This window comes from Parasteatoda tepidariorum, chromosome 5 (assembly GCF_043381705.1).
Source record: "Parasteatoda tepidariorum isolate YZ-2023 chromosome 5, CAS_Ptep_4.0, whole genome shotgun sequence".
NCBI lineage: Eukaryota > Metazoa > Arthropoda > Arachnida > Araneae > Theridiidae > Parasteatoda > Parasteatoda tepidariorum.
In genome coordinates this window covers 15,152,604-15,171,727 of record NC_092208.1, presented here as the reverse complement: position 1 = coordinate 15,171,727, position 19,124 = coordinate 15,152,604, and the positions used below count along the sequence as shown (strand labels likewise).

General features: G+C 31.1%; 1 protein-coding gene across 1 annotated transcript in view; it reads right to left on the bottom strand.

The window, feature by feature from the left end:
- The window catches only part of LOC107442491 (uncharacterized), an 87,393-nt gene that overhangs the window by 63,184 nt on the left and 5,085 nt on the right, over nucleotides 1–19,124 (bottom strand). Inside the window, exons 2-4 of the mRNA XM_071180898.1 lie at nucleotides 15,397–15,668; nucleotides 10,655–10,778; nucleotides 5,029–5,150 (exon numbers count right to left, since the gene is read on the bottom strand). Of these exons, the coding sequence (XP_071036999.1) occupies nucleotides 5,029–5,150; nucleotides 10,655–10,778; nucleotides 15,397–15,668 (518 nt within the window). The remainder of the gene's footprint in view (nucleotides 1–5,028; nucleotides 5,151–10,654; nucleotides 10,779–15,396; nucleotides 15,669–19,124) is intronic.

The following is a 19,124-nucleotide window of genomic DNA, read 5'->3' as shown; positions in this document are numbered from 1 at the left end:
CTTTTAACATGATTGATTCGATTATATCGCGATGCAAAACTGACGATATATCACGATATATAATTTCTAATATCGCCCAGTCCTAGTCGTGACTTGTAAATGTGTCAACACTGTAAACAATACTTGAATAAAAATAACTAGGAGGCTTCGCCCCCTGCTCGCTAACGCACCCCAACCCCCGAGAATTTCTACGCAATCCTATGTGGTTCACGCCGGGAACCATGGCTCGCTGCTCTCGCTCGCCAATGAAAACAACGTTCTAGCACAAAAACATAGTATATTATCATCAAAGATATTGTATTTTATCATCAAAGACATAGTATTGTACTTATGTAGAATTATTCTATCAATGTTCTTATTGGCTTTTAAAAAAGTATATTAGCTATTTAGATTGTACATGGTGAAAAAATCAAAACATTAGCATTAGCAAAATAAATTATCAAATATTGCAGTTACTCACCTAAATTCAACTAAATTTAAACCCTAACTTTTCCTTGTGAGATAATAGCCCTCAAAAAGTCTTTCATTTTCAAGAACACAAAAATTTGTTTTATCGCCAAATGAAATATTTTTTGGTGATCAGCATTATTGAAATCAATTTCTATATTAATTAACATTTGTGATAAAGTACATAACATTTTGGAACAAATTAAGGATGTTTTACATACAATAAATTAAAATGCATGGCTGTTAGCATTACCCGAGAAATACCACGTGGAGGTCGCCATGCTGCATTTCTAATCGGAAGTTTTGCTTTTGGCAGTTCCCCATGCCTACTGCTAATAGAAGTTTCAATTTAATTTTTTTCCAAAAAACATTTTTTTCTGCAAAGCTCTAAAAAATTAACACTAAGCATTCAGAATTTTTTTGAAAACACAATTATAGATTTGGCATCTTGGAGCAATTACTGAAAGGCTGTCAAATGACTTAACTCTTGACAGACCAACATAAAGTTGTCTATGACTAAAAACTTGTTTAGTTAATACTAAACTGATTGTCTCAAAAGTCTGACCTTGTGACTTATTTATAGTCATGGAGAAGGCCAGCCTAATCAATTCCTAATTGAGTTTAAATTAAATATTATCATGTTTTTAGGGCACGAATCTGAATTGAACAACCTGATAATGCTCACTCTGGTTATTGTTTCCGTTTTTAAAAGCGCATTTCATTATTCATTTTCATTATTTATTCATCTTCTGTACTGTGAATTTTAAGTAGCTTTTAGACTTATCATTATTCATATACATAAAATTTTTCTGGTAAAAATTGAAATAAACAATGTGAGAGCATTGATTTCAACAATAAACAATTTTTAAAAAAAAATGATTTGTGGTTAAAATTAATACTCTCAAATTATTTATTTAAATTTTTACCTGAAAATCTTTTTCTTATAGTCTATGTTGAACCAGTTTAAATTGAATATTATCATGTTTTTAGGGCACGAATCTGAATTGAACAACCTGATAATGCTCACTCTGGTTATTGTTTCCGTTTTTAAAAGCGCTATATGATGAGCCACCTCATGTGACATTTGCCATGTGACATTTTTAGCAGCAATCATTGGTCGATTTTCTAACGTTGCCATTCGGGGAGTTGTAATGAGGCTTTTTTTTGGAGCCGTGTAAGAGAAATATATAGATATGTTGCGTAGGTGAAAACGTCTGCATTTGTAACGAAACAGCTCTGGACACATCAGTCACATCCTATTAAGTTTTGATACATAAAGTTACCCCAGAGTCCTTCAAAGCTGAGATTCCTCAAAGGAGATCTGAGATTCTTTTTCTTATAGTCTATAATGATTTCTTTAAACAGTAATCATGTTTGTACCTAACCAATAATATATTTCAGTTATTTTTTAAAAATCTATATTATATAAAACGCTAATACGTATGTATCAATAAAACCGATGATATTTCTTTTCTCGCGTTGCCAACAGTTTTCATTTTTAATTGGTGGGCTTCGGCGCGCAGGAGCACGTAGTGAGCATCATATGTCTAATCGGGTGAATTCTCACCGAATTATCAAAAAAACTCTCACAAAATAATCTTCATCGAAGCCGATGCATTACATCCGGCTTTCAGTACTATTTAATATTGTTTTAAAACACATGGTCTTAGCCCTCTGGTGGGAAAGACTTGAAAACAAAACTTACAACAGTTACTTTTCGCAAAAACTGAAATTTAGAATAGTGCGATTAAGAAAAATATGTGAACTGTTTGCAATTTCAAATTAATATTGAAATGCACAGGTTTAGAATTTTCTACAGTGAAAAGTTTTCGGAACTTCAGTGTTCAAAAAAGTATACAAAAGCTAGATGTTAAGAACGTATCCAATGAGCGAGCAAAGCGAGCATCGGATTGCGAAGCAATCCGAAATGAACTGCGAAAGCAGTTTTGGGGATTGGCGAGCGCGAGCGAGTTGGGGGTGAAGCCTCCTAGTTACTTTAATAAAAGACCAACACTAAAAGAAATAGCTAAATTTAAATATTTATAGACTATCTACGATTATAATAAACTGAGTGAATAACAAAAGTAATATTATTCAACAAATAATTGCATCAATGTATCTCATAAAAGTTTTTAACTAAAAAAAATCAAACTCAAGACTAAAGAATATGTTTCTCTAATATCCTTTCTTACTTTATCTCATCATATTTTTTTTTTTTTTTGAAAATCATAATTCCGCTTATTTTACTCCATCAAATGCATTAACATTTATGAAATTCATCAAATGCATTAGTTAAAAACAGCTTCAGATTAAGAAAAGAGGCCGTTTAAGACCTGAGAACTCAACTGCCTACAATAAAAGTCAATTTAAAGCCGTTACCGATAAAACAATGAAAAAAATTTCGTACCTCACAATAAATATACCCAAATTAATGTAGTCTTCTTAGGCAATATTCAAAGTTGCCAATAAATTTTATTTATTATGCCATGATTTCATCATAAGATGTATGATAATTTATGGTTCCATAGCGGAAAAAAATTAGGAACTATTGAGAATCGATAAACGAAGTATGAAATAATTTTCCACATCCCGAATGTCTGCATGCTTTATCTTTGAAAAACACATTTTAATTATTACTATAAACATGATTCTCAAGTAATTTAAAAGTCTTGGTATTTATTGCAAATTGAGATTGAACAAAATGTATTTTTTTATTCATGCTAAGGATTTACTATTAGTTATTATTGAGAACGATAAGTAATACAGGGTGTTTATAAAGTACCGGATCCATTTTGATGTTTAATAACTCATAAAATAATAAAGATAGATTAAAAACTTCGTTGGAAAACTTCGTATTTCCACAACTAGAAGAGTCTACTGTCTTTTTGAAACAAGATGGCGCAACAACTCATTGGGGTATCATCGTTCGTAGTTCTTTAAATTACTATTTTCCAGGAAGATGGATTGGGCGAGGAGGTCCAATTCCTTGGCAACCCATATCACCTGATATAACGCCGCTGGACTTTTATCTTTGGGGATTTAGAAGGGACAATGTTTACAGGAGGATCGTGTTGAACATTGATGACCTAAAAGCCAGAATTCCAGCCGCAATAGCCTCTGTGAAGGCATGCTTGCCGCTACCTGGCGTAAAATTGACTATCGACTTGATATTCTCCGTGCGACGAAGGGGGCACACGTGGAAGCTCATTGACAAGGGTCATGAAGTTTTTTGAGTCTATCTAACCATTTATGTTATTAATTTTAATCTATCTTTATTATTTTATGAGTTATTAAACATCAAAATGGGACTTTATAAACACCCTGTATATTCAAAAGCCTGTGTATAGGAAAATTTCAATTCGAAAACTTAACAATCCATTACAAAAGAAACTAGATGTCATCAGATGTTTATTTACAGAATTAGGCAGCAATTTTTTGGCATTTTAACTGTCCGACTGCATAATATACTGTCAAGAATTTCTGGAGTAATTTCCTGTTGTTATATCCCCTCGTGTCACTGAAAATATGTTAGGAAGGTATTTTATCGTTTATAATTTTTTAACATTAGTCACATTGGCGACATCGTAACGTTCACGTCGATCCAAATTGGTTAAAAGATGAGTCAAAGTTGTAAGGGAAGTTACAAATGTGAAACAGTTCTCAATTTCAGATCCTCAGACAGGTTGGCCAGTTGGCCGAGTGGTTAGCGTACCTGACTGCGAAGCCAATTACTGTGGGTTTAAATCCCGCTAAGGGTATGGATGGTTCTTTGTGTGTTATCCTCTATTTGGTGATGCGTGAATGCGGCCCACCCTGTGAACGTGTATGTATGTCAGCATGGCGTGAATTATGTTGCTCTCTTCCGTGACTTTGGTTCACAGGAACCCATCGGGTAACGATAAATGAGCAACATTTCTGGCCTCTTTTCAGGCCTTTTTTTTTAAAAAAAAAGAAACTCTGATGTGAATTTTTTTAAATTTTAATTTTATCATCAGCTGAAGTTAAACATGTCTAGATTCTGCTTGAATGAATCTCTGTTTTTATCATAATTGCAAGAATTATTTAGAGTTATAATGAAACAAAAAAAGAGCAGAACTTTATTGAGAAAAACCATATAAGGAAGGATGCTTTGTTCTAAAAGCATTTTTCTCCCTTGCTGGCTTATTTTTACTAGAAAAAAAGAGCATATGCTATTTTTTTCAATAAAGAACTTATTTTAAATGGACTCTTGCAAACTTTAACTCTGAGGCGTCGGTAATTTTCTCCGAGGAAAAGTCTCCCTATTGTAAGACATTCAATAGCATGTCTAACAAATACAATATTCTTTGATTTGTTATATTTTAGTTAACTATACAACACAGTAAATAGCCAGAAACTTGAGGAAAATCAAGGAAATACGCGTTTATTAAACACATTTCTCGACCACACATTGAAATAATTTTATTAAAATTTATTCTACTTTTTAAAAGCATCCTACGCGGGGTGGAAAAATGATACGTCGAACGATAGGAAGAGTGAACTGTATCGCATAATTTGTCTATTAATAATTCTTTTTTCTACACTATGAAAACTTTTTTTTACTTGCAGTATTCTTTACTGTTGCCATAGCGCATCTCCCAACGATAAAATGCTTCTTCTGTGGTCGAAAATTCTTTCGCCTCTTTCCAATTGATAGCGGTAAACTTATAAGGCAAAGTAGGAACCTGAAAAGCAAAATACCATCAATACTCGAAGTCACGAATCTGAAGATAGAGAGGAAAAATTCGACACATCAAAAATTACAAGATATCATAAATACATAAAGAAAAAAAATTAGAACAATCTTTAGAAAGTAGTCCTTTCTTTTTGTTAAAATATTCTTATTATTAATTAAAAAAGGGTTATTTATTTTACGTTTAAGAAAAATATGCTATTTTATTAACAATACCTTCTAAGAGGACAATAACTTGGACATTTAAGGTTGGCCTTCTACAAATCTTCTTAATCAGTTATGTGCGCTTAACGTGCATACACGTTGCAGGAAATATCTATGGAGGTGTATGTGAAGTGTGTACTCGTCGAATAAATACGTTGTATGCACGCATGATGTTTGTACTTTTTGTGTAACAATTAGCATTGACTATTAAAGCTTGAAATTTTAAAAATAATGTTATTTTTCAGCAAGTTCCCTTTGAATTTCCAACATAACTACTAAATATTTTCCAATACTGGGTGCAAAGAGTTGCTACCCGAAACCATACGTAAGCCGTTATTTTAACAACAAGAGCTGATTAGCATTAAAAATTAGCAGCGCCAATACTAATATACGAGGTAGAGTCCGAGGCATTTCTGAATTGCGTACAAGAATCCGAAGGCTCTCTCTTGCTTTTGCAGCAGAGAAAAAAACTGGTGTCAAAACCATTTCATATATAACTGTTTTTAGGATGAGTTACTCTTACTGTTTTTAATCAACCCATTCCTTACTTTGTACTTTATCATAGGTGAAAAAAAGTTCTATGTAATAACTGTTAAACAAAATCTTGATAGCAAGTTTTTCGTAAGATTTATAAGAAGAGTATTTGCCTTGCTTCCCTTCTTTAGAATTGTATGAAATAGGCTGTTTGGAAGTTTGAACACTTTTAAAATTTCTTTTTTTATTGAAAATGTGTCAAACAGTAAATATTTAATTTAAAGGAACTATATATGGGCGTAAAAAATAACTCGGAAATAATTTCGTAATTTCTGAAAGATAGTTTAAGCATTTTTCAGTAGTCTGGAAAAATCTTAGTTACTACTCATTTATTATTTCCAGGTCTTGGGAACCAAAAGCTAGATGTACAGCTGTTTCAAACAACACCTCACTTAGTTCTAGTCCAAACTCATAGCAAATGCTTGAGGTATCATATTACAAGGAGTGTATGAGAACTGAAAGTAGTACGACTCCTCAGTACTGTAATTGAAAGAAGACAGTAAAACACAGCATGGTTGAATATAGACCTAGAAGCATACTAAATCTTAGCCTTTCAATGCTCCGATTAAAGGAAAAATGTAGCTTATCAAATGAATTATTAAAATAATTTTTCCCCCGCATAAATACAGTCAGTAATGACTAATCTTTGGTGATAGCTTGTGGCTTAACTACCACTATAAATATTAAATACCAAATCACTAGAACATAAGACATGTTAACTTGAATCTACCACGAGGTACCTTTTGATAGATGAAGGTGACATAGTCCAAAAAGCAAAGTGTGGGGAATTATTAATAGATTATGTCAACCATCATCTATCAAAAGGTACCTCGTGGTAGATTCAAGTTAACATGTCTTATGTTCTAGTGATTTGGTATTTAATACTTATAGTGGTAGTTACGCCCCAAGCTGAAACAGGTAAAAATGTGAATACTTATTTTTGTCTGTTTTAATTTCTTAGCAATTTATTTCATTTTCTGTAGTATCTTTTTCTATGAATTTATTACATATTCAACCTATTTTTAATCTAGTTTCATTCTTGATATTATAAAACTTCTTCTCTATTTCTGTGTGTCTCTATTTCATTTTGTGTTTGGAGATTGAAAATAGTTCTTCATTGTCACCCCAGAAAGATAGCAAGGTAGTAAGGAATTTTTGTTTACTCATACATTGTTTGTAATTTTCCGTTGGTGTAGGCTCATCAAAGCCATATCATATTTCCGCAAGAGTAAATTCGTTGACGGTGTTTTTTCGTTGCTCTTTCTCTAAGTAAAATAAGAAAGCTATATTTTAAGGGCCTTACACTCAAAGCAAATCACTAATTCCAAACAAGGTATACATTTTTGCCCATAATTCTTAAGAATTATTTCGGCTTTCGAGTCGTCAAATAGTTTAAATATTTTACTTAGTTTCTAAGCTTTTTTTTAAAGAAGAATCACCTCTTTCGCGATATTTCTTTAGCAAGCGAAAATAAATGTGAGATGAAAGTAAAAATGAAATAAAAATAATTATATGTTAAACATATAGTTTCACGTTTAACGCATCTAGGCACTGTTAGTGCCCAACTGCTCGCCATTAAAATATTTGATTTATTTTGTACTATGATATTTTTATTTAAAGGATTGTAGAAAGAAAAATCTGTTATTGAAATGTAAGTCAAAAAATGATAATTATTGTAAATATTTGACAAATTTTTTTTTCAGTATTAGAGTTCAATAAATTTAAGACATTGATTATTTTTACGAGAGTAATGGAGATACTGTTCTCACAAAAAATAATTTGCTCATGCGCAGTTTCAGAATTAAACTCCATTTTCAAGAAGATCTGAAAGCTGCAAGTTATATTGATACATGATTAATGAAAATTATCTTTTTTGTAATTTAGCAATTTTTAAAAATCAGGAATATTTTAATTAATTAATTTACTTACTTGAATTAATCTTATCATCAGAAAAATCTTGCCACCAAAGAAATTTAAATCACAAAGAAAGAAACATTGAATTTTTTTTTCATTTCTTCCTTTTTTAAAGTTACTAAATTGATTATCAAAAAAAAAGGAAAAAAAAACGAAAGCATTTTCTTTATTTAATAAATAAATTTTTTAGAGTAGTAGTAGTAGTACATGACATAATGATACTTAAAGTGACGACAGTTTTCAAACCACCCCATAAAAATTTACAAATCATAGAAAATACACGATCCAAATTAATGTTCCCGTTCTCGAGCGATGCAGACAGACTTTTGTTTTCATGTGAAAAGGTAAGAAGCAAAAAAAAAATGCATATCTTATATCTTTTAACGTTTCAAAACTGTTAAAATAAAAAATACCATCTGCCTAATCATACCTAATCTTATAATTTCGTACATACAGAAAAGCTATTGAAACCTTTACAGTTTTATTGAAATTTGTGGGAAGAATTATCGGATCAGTAGCAGGACCCTGGATTAGCCAGAAGCTAGTCTGATGCCTTCTCCCTATTTTCTTTTTTTTTCTAAGAAAAATTTAAAATTAACATTCAACCAGGGAACTTGATTTGGATTTTTTTTATGAAGTCAAGATCCAAAAGTTTTAAAATAGAATTTCGATATTTTACTTTGTAACTCTAGTATCTCTAAAACGACACTTCTTCCCACTAGTTTTCTCGCAATTAATTTAAAATTGACATTCTATCGGATGCACTCACAGAAAATGGCAGAAATATTTTGAATTTAGATCAAAACAAATTTCGTTAAATGAAATTTTTATCTGCAATCTAATTTTGGGTACATCATTACCGAATTTTGGTTTTTTTTTTGTTGCATCATTTAAGGTAGTCGGACTTTAAATGCGACGCTCAAGGTGGCTAAATTTGAAAAGGAATTTTTAATCATTTCCAAACTACGCCATAATTAGGGTATTCGGAAACGAAAATAATTCACGATTGCGAGTGAGTTTGGTATCATCATTCTCCGTTTTTTGGTGTTTAGACTCAGGCACACCATAAAAGATGTAGTAGTATATGAGCGATTGACTTGATGATGGCTTGGAAGGATGTATTACTTATCCTAAATTTTGGGTTTTACAACACCAAATTTTTAGGGATATTGCACCTTATTTCTTAACGTGTAAGAACATAATACTGTAATAACTTGCAGCAACTTAAATTGGGTGTTAAATTTAAATCATTTTCCCATTCAAATTGTTTCGTATTATCCATTGTGTAAGCAAGTTTAAAATTACATAAATGTAGTTCAATTTATCACCACATTAAGGTTTAAACAAAAAGGAACGTATGACGGAAGTTTTGTGTTTCTCCGTCAGTAGCCGCCGATAGATGTATAGTGTAATACATGAATGTTCATTTTGGCCATTAATGAATGAATTGAACAATTAGGTTTCCAGGAAATAATGTACAAATCGTTGAATGTAAATTTAGATTTTATTAAGCATAATTTGTGATTTAGACAATGGCCATTTCTTCATCAAAAAATAAGAAATTCCTTAAAGGGATGAAATCAGAATACTCTCTATTGAGAGATCATACAGCCAGAATATCATTTCTGACGGCAGGGCCGGCTTATGCATGTCGCGGCCCCTAGGCAATGCTCGTCTCGGCCCCCCCCCTACCGTCTTCTAACTTCCTAATATATTTTTTCGCTAACACAACACTTTATTCATAATTACGCTGTTTTTTACTACATAGGTATATTATCACATTATTCAATAAAAATATTGAATCAAACGAAAAGAATATAAGTAATTAATATATGCATTTAAAAAAAATCATACAATAAGCTTAGATATTAACTCTTCTAACTTTTTTTGTTGCAAAATCATTCAAGACATCCTTATTTTTACATACTCTTTGGTAGCTTGGCCATAGAATATGCATACCTATGGTAGGTACCAGAACAGTAAGTGTGCATTCCCAACGTAGAATTTTGTGCGTTTTTCAAGCGTGTTGTGTTAAAAAAGCCGCTCTTGCTGTATAGTCATCTGATTAGTCGGCGTTAAAATTACCGCGATAAAATTGCTTGCGATTATATTACTGCGTTACATATGAACTAACTACCATAATATTAATATCTAATTTGGAATGCGTTCAGAAATGTACTAAAATAGCGTTGATGTAATGTACAGAGCAAGACAATTGTGATTGAAATTTCGAATTAAATTTTTACTGTTTAAGAAACATTGTCAATTTTTTCTCTGTAGCACAGGGCCCTGAACGTGGCGGGGCCCCTAGGCAGTGCTTAATGGATAAAAAAAAGTGCCTAATGGAGGCCGCAAAGGGCTCCGAGCCTCCGCAAATTTGAAATTAAAAGTGAATATAATTATTCTCAACGAACCGAGAAAGTATGGGCAGGAAATCCAAAACTGGCGATTTATCCTAATATACCATAGCCAAAACAAAGCCAACTAGCATATCAACATGGGTTTAGAAGAACACCTTGGTGATCACGAGTCGCCAACAAATTTATGAGAATTATTACAACCATGCAACTGAAACATTTTTGCAGTTGTTGTTGAAAGNTTTAGAAGAGAAGAAATAAATATTTTATGTTCGCTTAAAAAGATTAAGTTTTTGATTTATTTTAAATATAATTCTTCTATTAATAAAAATAAGCTTAAGTAATGAAAGATATTTTAAAAGGATAGAAAATAATGCCAATGTTCTGTAATGCCAATTGTGGCATCACAGAACGATATTAACGTTCGACAGGTTCCAAACTTTTTAACAATAAATTTTTTTTCTAATAAAGATGTTAAAACACTTACTTTCATATCTGATCGTTCCATCTCATCGAAACAATATCGAGGATATTTCTTACAGAATAGTGCTTCATCTGTGTATGTCGTGCAGCTATACTTATTCTCTTTACACCAAGCTCGCCGTCGAAGTCTGTAAGAAAAATAATATTAAACAATTGTACAAATTATAAATTCAGTTTCCTTATATATAAAATTAGGACAGACTGATATAGTCTGTTTTGTGGGACTTTGAACTCATGTTCGTGAGAACGTGATCTCGAATCCCGCTGGCCAAAGAATCCCTGTGTAATAAATGGTGACTGATGTACGTTAAATCTGTTGAGGTAACGAAGTCCTCCAAGTTCTTATAACAAATCAACACTGAGGTACTGAGTTGGAGATTGGTCGTTCTCTGGTTCAGGTTAAAATTACATTCCGTGGATGAATGAATGGATGTATGAATGAGTTAGTCCTATAAAACGGACTGTGATGTGCGTATGTGGCTGAAGTGGTATTCTTCGCCGTAGATGGCACTATTGAAAAACAAGAAACGCACCCTCTGCCTTAAAAATTCACTCGATTTTCTAAGTAAGCTGGCTGGTATTGGAAAGTGGCATTAACAACAAATTAGGATTGGTTAACTCTTTTATTTTTGAGCTCATAGAAGGGACATCTTAATATTCTGAACCAGTGGACTGATCATTAAGGCACGGTTCGCCCTATATTACTGAAGTCAAGCCTCACTGGAAGCTGACAGTGAACAGGTGGGTGAACACTTAGATCAGTCTTCTTAGCTATTGAGGATAAGCGGTATCTGTCCTCGCTACTATTTTACATTGGAACTACCAAAGCGAGGGAGCCATCCCCTCTGCAGAGGATCAAAATTGTGAAGGCATGTCATCGGATCATCTTCAGGCATATTTCCCAGACCATTGCCAATAGACCGTGTGAAGCTCTAGTGTGGTGTAAATAAAGTACTATTACTATTTAATATCTTTGTTTCAATGGGAGAAAAAACTATTTCTTCCAAAATGTTTTAAAAATGTACAAACAGCCCTTCAATTTAAAAATATATGAACTATAATGTAATAAAATATTTATATAAATTGTTCTCTGATAAAAAATTATGTATGATAACTTTCCTTTTTAATAAGCAAATACCAAGATTAAAAACGTTAGAAGGGATATCAAAGATGCCAATCTCAGCTAAAAGTTTTACGCTAACAGATTTAAAGTATTGAAATTGCTGTAAATCACTTGTTTAATGTATGCTGCCCTGAGTGATATTTGAAATTTAAGTTAAATCACATAAAAATTTTAATGTTTGAGGTTCATGCACATCTAAGGAACATAAACAGTAAATATTGCTCTAGTTATAAGTTTAAACTATAACAAATTAGTCTGCGTTATAAGTTCAAACTAATTTACAAGTATTTTTTACGAATTTTGGAGTTATTCTCGATGTCAATAAAATTTAATGAAAGTTAAAATTTCATTAATTTTAATTTTTTAATATTTGTATTATTAATCAAAAGCTTAAGAGCTTTAAATAGAATTTAAATTACAAAATTAAATTAAGTCAAATAAGATTGCTTTGATATTATCTCATTTCGACAAACTAATTAAATATCCCTTTTTTTTTACAAATTACAAGTCATTATTTGTTGCAATGCTTATGTACTGTAAAAATATGAACACCAAAAATCATAACAACTATATTGTACCTAAGTGGTGTTTAAGAACCAAAGACAGTTCCTGATGTAAAGAAACACCTAAAATGTAATTTTCTACTACTTGGTGATAAGAAACAGTCACCATATTTCTTATTCAGAAACACTAAAATTTATAATTACTGTAAGAAGCTATGATACACATAAGAGTCAGTAAAGTCATTTTTACTATATAATTTAAAGTAAGATTCATTAACTTAGGATACAAAATAAAATTAGTTATATAAAAATATTAATATGAGTTCGAACTATTCTTAACAAAACCAACGTGAATAGAAGTTAAATATTATACAAATATTTAAAAACTGAAACATAATTTTTCTTATCACAAAACTTAAAGCATACGTATTGTAATGACGAACTTCGACTTGACGAAGTCGCATCAACTCTTACTTGGTGTAAACAAATTACTAGCGCAATTCAAAGCACTCCAACATTGGTTAAAATAACTGATTCATTGTGTGATACTAAGCTCGAGTTTGGAGTATTCAGTTTCCACTTTAGGTGTTTAGATTAAACTACACCCTTTAATTTGTACATGAGAGTTCTAATTGGGGAAAATTTTAAATAAATTGTTCTCTTAAACAATTTTGTGATGTTCAACATCGAATTCAAAAAGTTTTCCCGTCACAGTTTTTACAGTGTGAAATTATAAATACATATTTTTAAAGTTGTACGTAAGGTTTACTTTGCAATAAATATGTCATGAAAAATTCAGGTTAATGAAGGACGTCGATCACTATGAACATTCGATTACTCTTGGTTATTTGTTATTGAATCTTAATCATATTTTACTGTCATTAATTTGTTTGTGGCCACATTTTTATTCATTTAATATTTATTATAAATTATCTTAAGTCGGGAATATGAAAATTTTTTTTACAAAGCAACTAATATTAAACTTTTTATTACACGATGTGTTTTCAAGTTTAACATCTTTCTCAACTTTTTAAAAGTTTCTTTATTTGTGGGAGAGGGTGTAATTTTTTTTTTAAAAGCTGGATAAATATACATGGAAATAACAACCTAATGCCAAATGGAATTTTTATCATTTCATGTGCTTGTTAGGCGTAGCTGTACCAAATTAACCTGTTAACTGAGGAATAAACTGGTTTAACAATGTTAGTCATAGTTATAAGTAATATATACTCAAGTAATAACCATACCATTCTTGGGACAATGCTTATCCTATGCAGTTGTTTTAATGTGTATTAAGGATATTTACTTTTGTATTTATACTTTACTCAATTCTGTATCCGGCGATCGTGAAAAAATTACTTATTTCTTGCGTTTGTATACAGCTTTATATTGCGCAAATTTGATCTTAATTATTTTTCTGAACACTTCATCAGGTAATAAATTGATAGATGTTTGAGAAACTAATTATGTTTATAGAAAAAATATCGCTTTAAGTTAACTTTAAAAGTAACTTTAAAAAAAAACATATTTTGCACTTGCATTTTCGAATATATTAATTTTATAATCAATATTTAAATTTAATTAACACTAATTAACATTGGCCAAACTTCGGCAACTCTCGTGACCAAACTGTTGAGATCATTTTTCCCAGATTGCGCATAACCCTTATTTTAAAAGTCATGAATCTAGATCCATCGAAAAAATATCTGCTTATTCAGAGTTAGGGCATTTTTCTGTCTGATTTCGTCTTTTGTACTAATTAATTAGTATATTTAGGGTTAAGCCTTTCAACCAATAAGGTTGAGTCTCAGAACGTTAAAATTCGATCAGTAGGATTAAAAGTTATTCTGGATGTTCCGGTTCTTTTTCGCACTGTGCATCAGAGTTTCTAGTGGACATAACAATCTAATTTACTTTCCTCAACGTCCAAAATCATTTCAGTGTTTGCTTTCTTGTGGAATGCTTCAAGGGTGTTAGTTGTTAATAATTCTTTCATTTTTGAAACCTCCAACTTTCATCAGTTCATCAAAAATAGCTTCTGAAGGATGCTGCTATAAAAATTCAATCAATTTGGTCTTTTTTTTTCTTCCAGAGAAACGAAATTCATCTCAATATGAGAAAAAGGTTACAGTACAGCTTTCTATCACACGACGTACAAGAATTGTAAGTTCCTCAAGAAGAGGAGAATTTGATTAACTTTGGTTTAAACTTAAAACAGATAGAAAATTTAAGTAAATTGATTCGTAAAAGAAAAAGTTAACAGAATGCTAGATATTATCTCTAAAATACAATGTAGATTTTTGAACATTGAAAAGTTCCCTGATGAACACTTGACAGGAAACCTTGATGAACCTTCATCAGGGTACTCTAGTACCCTGATGAACGGAAGGAAGATAGGTATGAGAAATCGCAGTGGATCACTTCGACGCTAGAGCACCAAACACTTACCATAATAAATTTTGGGTGAATATTTCACTTTGTAGTGCAGTTTGGTGATTCATCCTAGTTCAACCAAAACTGAGGCTAACTAACGCTACAGCTCAATATGATATTAATATTTCGCGCTCTCTGCGATACGGTTATTCGACGTGATACTCATAATTCAAAATAAAGTGATATTTGATATAAAGTAAAATTTTTAACGCAGTTAATTTCATTATGTGTGATTCTTAATAAAATTTCATGCGGAGCTTTTCAATAACATTAACTTAAAAAAAAAGCTTTTTTGGTACTTTTAAGACTTATGATGTCTTTTCAAGCAGATGAGACTTTTAACTTTTAAATAAATGAAGAAAAAAAATTAAAATATTAAGTCAATATCAAGCAATAAGCAGTAACATTTGTCACATCATACCTATAAATTCCATCTATGTAATTCAGCCATCATTAGATGAAGGCTACCCGAATTCAAAATGGATAAGTATGCTTGCATCATGAATAAAATAAAAACATTCAGAGAAATAAAAAAAGGTAAGTTTACTTAAAAAATCTGACTTTAATTTCTAACGCTAAAGAGTGACTAACAGTTCAAAAGCATTAACATTTCTAATGCTATCATGAGTGTTTACTATTATTTGAGTAACCCTTATTTTAAGACTATAAACTGCATTTAACACTTACATGTTGTTGTTACAAAATGTGAATGCTGGAGGTGTCAATTCAAATGGATTGCTTTCTTCAACATTCACAGTTACAGGATATTGGAAATAATAATGCAAAAAATCACACGTCTGATACGTAAATCCCAGGAAACAAAAGATGAGGATTGCTGTTTTTGGTATTGCGTTCTTCCTTGTGCGAGAATTTGCAATTTGTGGAAACCCTGTCATGAGTGAATCTCTAAACACTTGTTTCAGATATCTTTTAAATTCATTGCTCTTCATTTTCTTTTCCTGCAATAAAATTAATGCAAAAATGTTTTAAAAATTATTGTAATCACATGTGAATGCTTTGTATCGAAAATGATCGTGCTCATGAACTAATAATTCCATTGCTATATATACTATATTTTTTAACTTTCGTCAATTGTTTGTACCGTTTCGGTCGTTCGATTGTTTGTATCGTTTGTTAGTCATTTTCACAGAAGTCACACTGTTGGATTGTACTAAATCGTTTTCCTCGATAAGTTCTATCAACTTTTTCTAAATATTATAGATGTTTTAAACACTTTATGAACGGTTAAGTGACTATTTAGTATGTAACTGATGCACTTCTTTAATAAAAATAACCAAAACCACTGATTGCGCATTGAGCTTTGAATCTGAAAATGGAACGTCATATTAGCATTATTTTTGGTCTAACATTGATTTGATAAATTTGATAATTTGATAAATTTCTGGTTGCTTGTTTTTTCCAAAATTAACGCCAGCCTGGTCTTTGCGCTTGGTGGTCTCACAGTTCCTTCAAACTCTCTGAAGTGGAGAAGTAACGGGTTCGAATCCCCCGTAACGTCGCATGTTTTTTTTTTTTTGTGATTTCGTTCTCTATCTTATGCGCTCTGTATTTCAAATAGTTATCTACTAGAGTAGAGTTATTTTGATATCAGCACGCAAGCTCGCAAGCAAGTAATAAAAATTAAACATTGAATGTTCATATATCAGAGTCCCTGAGAAGATTCAGCACTTATAAGCAAGTAGCATACGTGCATTTTAAGGTCTTCCGAGGCTAAGGGGTATTGAGTTACCACCAAATGCTCTGAATTGTGGAAATAACTGGTTTTAATCCCGCCATAACTCTGTATGTACTATCTAAGTGATGTATTTCTTTAATTTGTGACATCAGTTTTCCAACTTGACGAGGCTTTATAAGCTTTTTTTTTGTATTGATCAAAAGTCCGAGGTATGTAGGTTCACAATTTTCGCCACACTAGGGCTACATAAAGGGCTATTGGAAACGATCTGGAAAATATCCTTGAGGATGATCCGGAGACATGGCCTCACAATTTGTGAGGGCATTTCCCCAATTTATACATAGATTTGAAGGGGAAGGAAATTTTCTCCGGACCCCTGTACCTCTAATACTGGCTTAGCTACAGACCACAGGACTAGCACGTATATCGTATGTATTCGGGGGGTCTTAGCGGATTCGAAAATTGAACCCGGCTCCTCCGGACCAAATTCTGATTCTCTAACCACTGGGCTACCACGGCCTTTCATTTCTCTGAAATAAACCAATTAAAATATATTTACCACTGATGACTTCGAAAGATTCCGTTGGCAAAATCTTTTGTTTTCTGATTCATTAAGGCCTTCAGACATGTTTATATTTTAATTACAGTGAATCCTAAAAAGGTACAGGAAGAAAACAAATTTTGAGAAATAAGTTTATAAATAAATAAGTGCGCAATATAAAATAGGAAAGGGATTGTAGCGTGTCTACCTCTACAATTATTCAATTTCAATTCACTGGAATATAAGACATGTTGAAACGATTCTATACAACAAAAAAGAAAGAAAAAAACAATCCAGTGGAAAAAAAAGGATGATGAACAAGTATGAACAAAAAAAAATCGAATAAAGAAGAAGAGATAATAAATAGACGGGCAAAAGCCCCATATCTAAATGAAGAAAAAGAGATTCCCGGTCAATTCGAAAAGAATGGTGTACTAGAAATATCTTAAATCTATAATTGGAACTCTTAAAAATGTGAAATTAATTTCAGAAATCAAGGTCAGTAGTCAAAGAACAGTTTTGAATGATTTCAGAAGAAAACTCAAACCTTTATGATTAGAATGGCAGCTATGTAAGACAATTTAATATTCAAATTAAGTCTTTATCTTTCATATCCTTTAAATCAAAGCATAAGAAAGTTGTACTGCAGACGTAGCTCGACAGTAATTGGTAAGCACCTCAGCTATTAATGTCAGCAATATAGTTTGAAAGGTTGAGGAAATCTGGTCTGTACGCTAGGTATAAACGGACTTTATACTCAAATTTATTAAAATTTTTATCGATTTGACTGTGATAAATAGGTAAAATAATCAAATTATTAAGGTTTGAAACCGAGAGTTTTTTGGACTCGGTAAATGGTTTAATGACTATAATGTAGAATTCATCAATCTATGAATATTTAATAAATGTAATGTTTTAATTTATGAAAATTTATATTTGCATTTTCTAGTTTCGCAATTATGATTCAAAATCACTTGATTTACTTGATTTTGTTCAAGAAGGAAACATCTCATAAAAATTTGATTACGAAAAATGTTTTTTGTGGAATCAAATTCAAGATGAACAAACTGAATCATGTAAGAAATTTTTTATGAAATAAAAAGCATATGAATTTTTTTAAATAATGCTACTTTCTTGCCATATACGAGAGATTATTCAAAAAATAGCTATATAATTAAATAGTTAAAATAGAGGTTATTCGTAAAGAGCTCTATAGTATTTTACTTTGCAAAACAAGTATTAATAAAGCTTCAAATCTTGAAAAAATACCAAACAAAAACCAATTAAACTTACAAGAAAATCCAGATTTTCTGAAGTCACAGTTTTGAGAAAATTTCGTTATGTTAATACATCGGTAGCAGGCGGTGCTATAGTAAGAATACTTTACTTTCACAAATATTTTAGACATAATACTGAAAAAACTACAGTTTTTTTTCCTATTGATCAAATGCATGATTTAATAAACTAAATTATGATAGAATTCGCGTTACAATAAGGAAGATAATTTGTGCATTTAACTGTATTTATTCAAGCACAAAGAAAGATAATTTAAATAAATCGCCTTCCGGTATTTTGAATTGAGTTTTCACAAAGGAAACATATTATGTTTCGCATGAATCGCATTGTTACAACATTTATAGAAAATGATGAAAAATTATAAGGCTCTAAAGATTTAATTATATTTTGAAAAATAATAATTTTTTTAATTGAACACGAACAAAGGCATTTGTAATGACTATTAAATTTTTACAGAAGGATGGAAAGATATCTATTCTATTTTGCTGGGTTTTTTTGTTCAATGAGAATTTTTACGATTTGAATTTTTAAACATATGTTATTTTGACTTTACTTTCATTTCAAAATGAATTTAATGGTTCATAATAATTCCCTAGTAAAAATTAGAAAGGAAATGTAACTTTTCAAATTTTTTGTCCGAATTTCCGCTTTGTACTTATTGTTTGACTTCTTTATGTTCTGAAACAATGCAATTTTTTGTTTTTTTCCAGGTATGTTCAATAGCCAATAGCATAACGTTATTGAAGAACGAAAAAAAATTAAAATAATAAATAAATGAAAAAGAAATCAAGACAATGTTTTTTGATTTGAATTTTCAACAAATAAACAGCATTAATATATATATATATATATATATATATATATGAATATTTTAGTGTTATT